Below are 1,005 nucleotides of genomic sequence, written 5' to 3'. Positions count from 1 at the left end.
ATTTAGTTGATATTCTGTCATATTTAACATTTATATATATATATGTGTGTGTGTGTGTGTATATATATATATATATTTAACATATAAACCATCCAGCCAGAATCCCCAGTGGAAGTTTTCCCTGTTCTGACAGGTTTAAGTGTCTATCACCCACTGGGCTGACAGCGTCTCAAGGCTTAGACAGGGACCACCTCCCTCAGCACCCCACACATGAATATCACCACTGCAAACCCACTCAGGTTTTCTCCAAAGTTTTGACACATGTTGAGGTGGTTTTATTTGAAAATTTGGGAGAGACTCTTTGGCAGTAGAGGAATATATTCAATCTCGTTTGAGACTAATCCAAAACCTCCCAGTCAGAGGCTGGTAGTCATTCTAATGTTCCCAGAAGGTATCTCACGTCATCAAAGGTGTGATCTACATCAGTGGTTCTCAAAATGTGTTCCAAACTAGTTGAATCAGCATCACCTGAAAACATGTTAGAAATGCAAATTCTTGGTCTGCATCCCAGATCTACTAAATCTGTGCCTCTGGAAATAGGGTCCAGCAATCTATTTTAACAAGCCTTGAGAACCACTGTTCTAGATGTTCCCTCTGGTTTCCCGGATTTTAACTGGAGATGTGAAAACCAAATTAGCTCCCACAATTTTCTAAGGAGGTCATTACTTACATGAAACCATAGACAGCAGGGATGAAATCCCAGGAGCTGAGAAGGAAGAACGACAGGCAAATGATTACTACCAGACTTCCCATATACATCATGGCATACTCCCAAGAGAAGATCCAGAAGGCTTTGCTCTTGACTTTCACTGGTATGTACTGCCGCTAAGAGAGAAGGCAAAGTAGAATATTTAGGGTCTTCACAGATGCAAAGCAGTAATCAGCTCAAATTTCAAGAACCCTCCTACAAAAACATACCATGGTTTTGACTCACAGCCTTACAATTTTGCTGAGGTCTCTATTTTTTTTTTTTTTTTTAAGGTTTTCATTGTGGATTGAGTGAAA

General features: G+C 39.9%; 1 protein-coding gene across 2 annotated transcripts in view; it reads right to left on the bottom strand.

The window, feature by feature from the left end:
* Positions 1-1,005, bottom strand: part of PIGU (phosphatidylinositol glycan anchor biosynthesis, class U) — a 152,321-nt gene that overhangs the window by 31,088 nt on the left and 120,228 nt on the right. For both annotated transcript variants that reach the window (XM_006876878.1, XM_006876879.1), the window contains one exon: positions 671-825. In XM_006876878.1, coding sequence (XP_006876940.1) covers positions 671-825 — 155 coding nt within the window. The remainder of the gene's footprint in view (positions 1-670; positions 826-1,005) is intronic.

Source organism: Chrysochloris asiatica, unplaced genomic scaffold, assembly GCF_000296735.1.
Source record: "Chrysochloris asiatica unplaced genomic scaffold, ChrAsi1.0 scaffold00423, whole genome shotgun sequence".
Taxonomy (NCBI): domain Eukaryota; kingdom Metazoa; phylum Chordata; class Mammalia; order Afrosoricida; family Chrysochloridae; genus Chrysochloris; species Chrysochloris asiatica.
The sequence above is the reverse complement of the archived record's forward strand: the minus strand, read 5'-3'. Positions and strand labels throughout refer to the sequence as shown.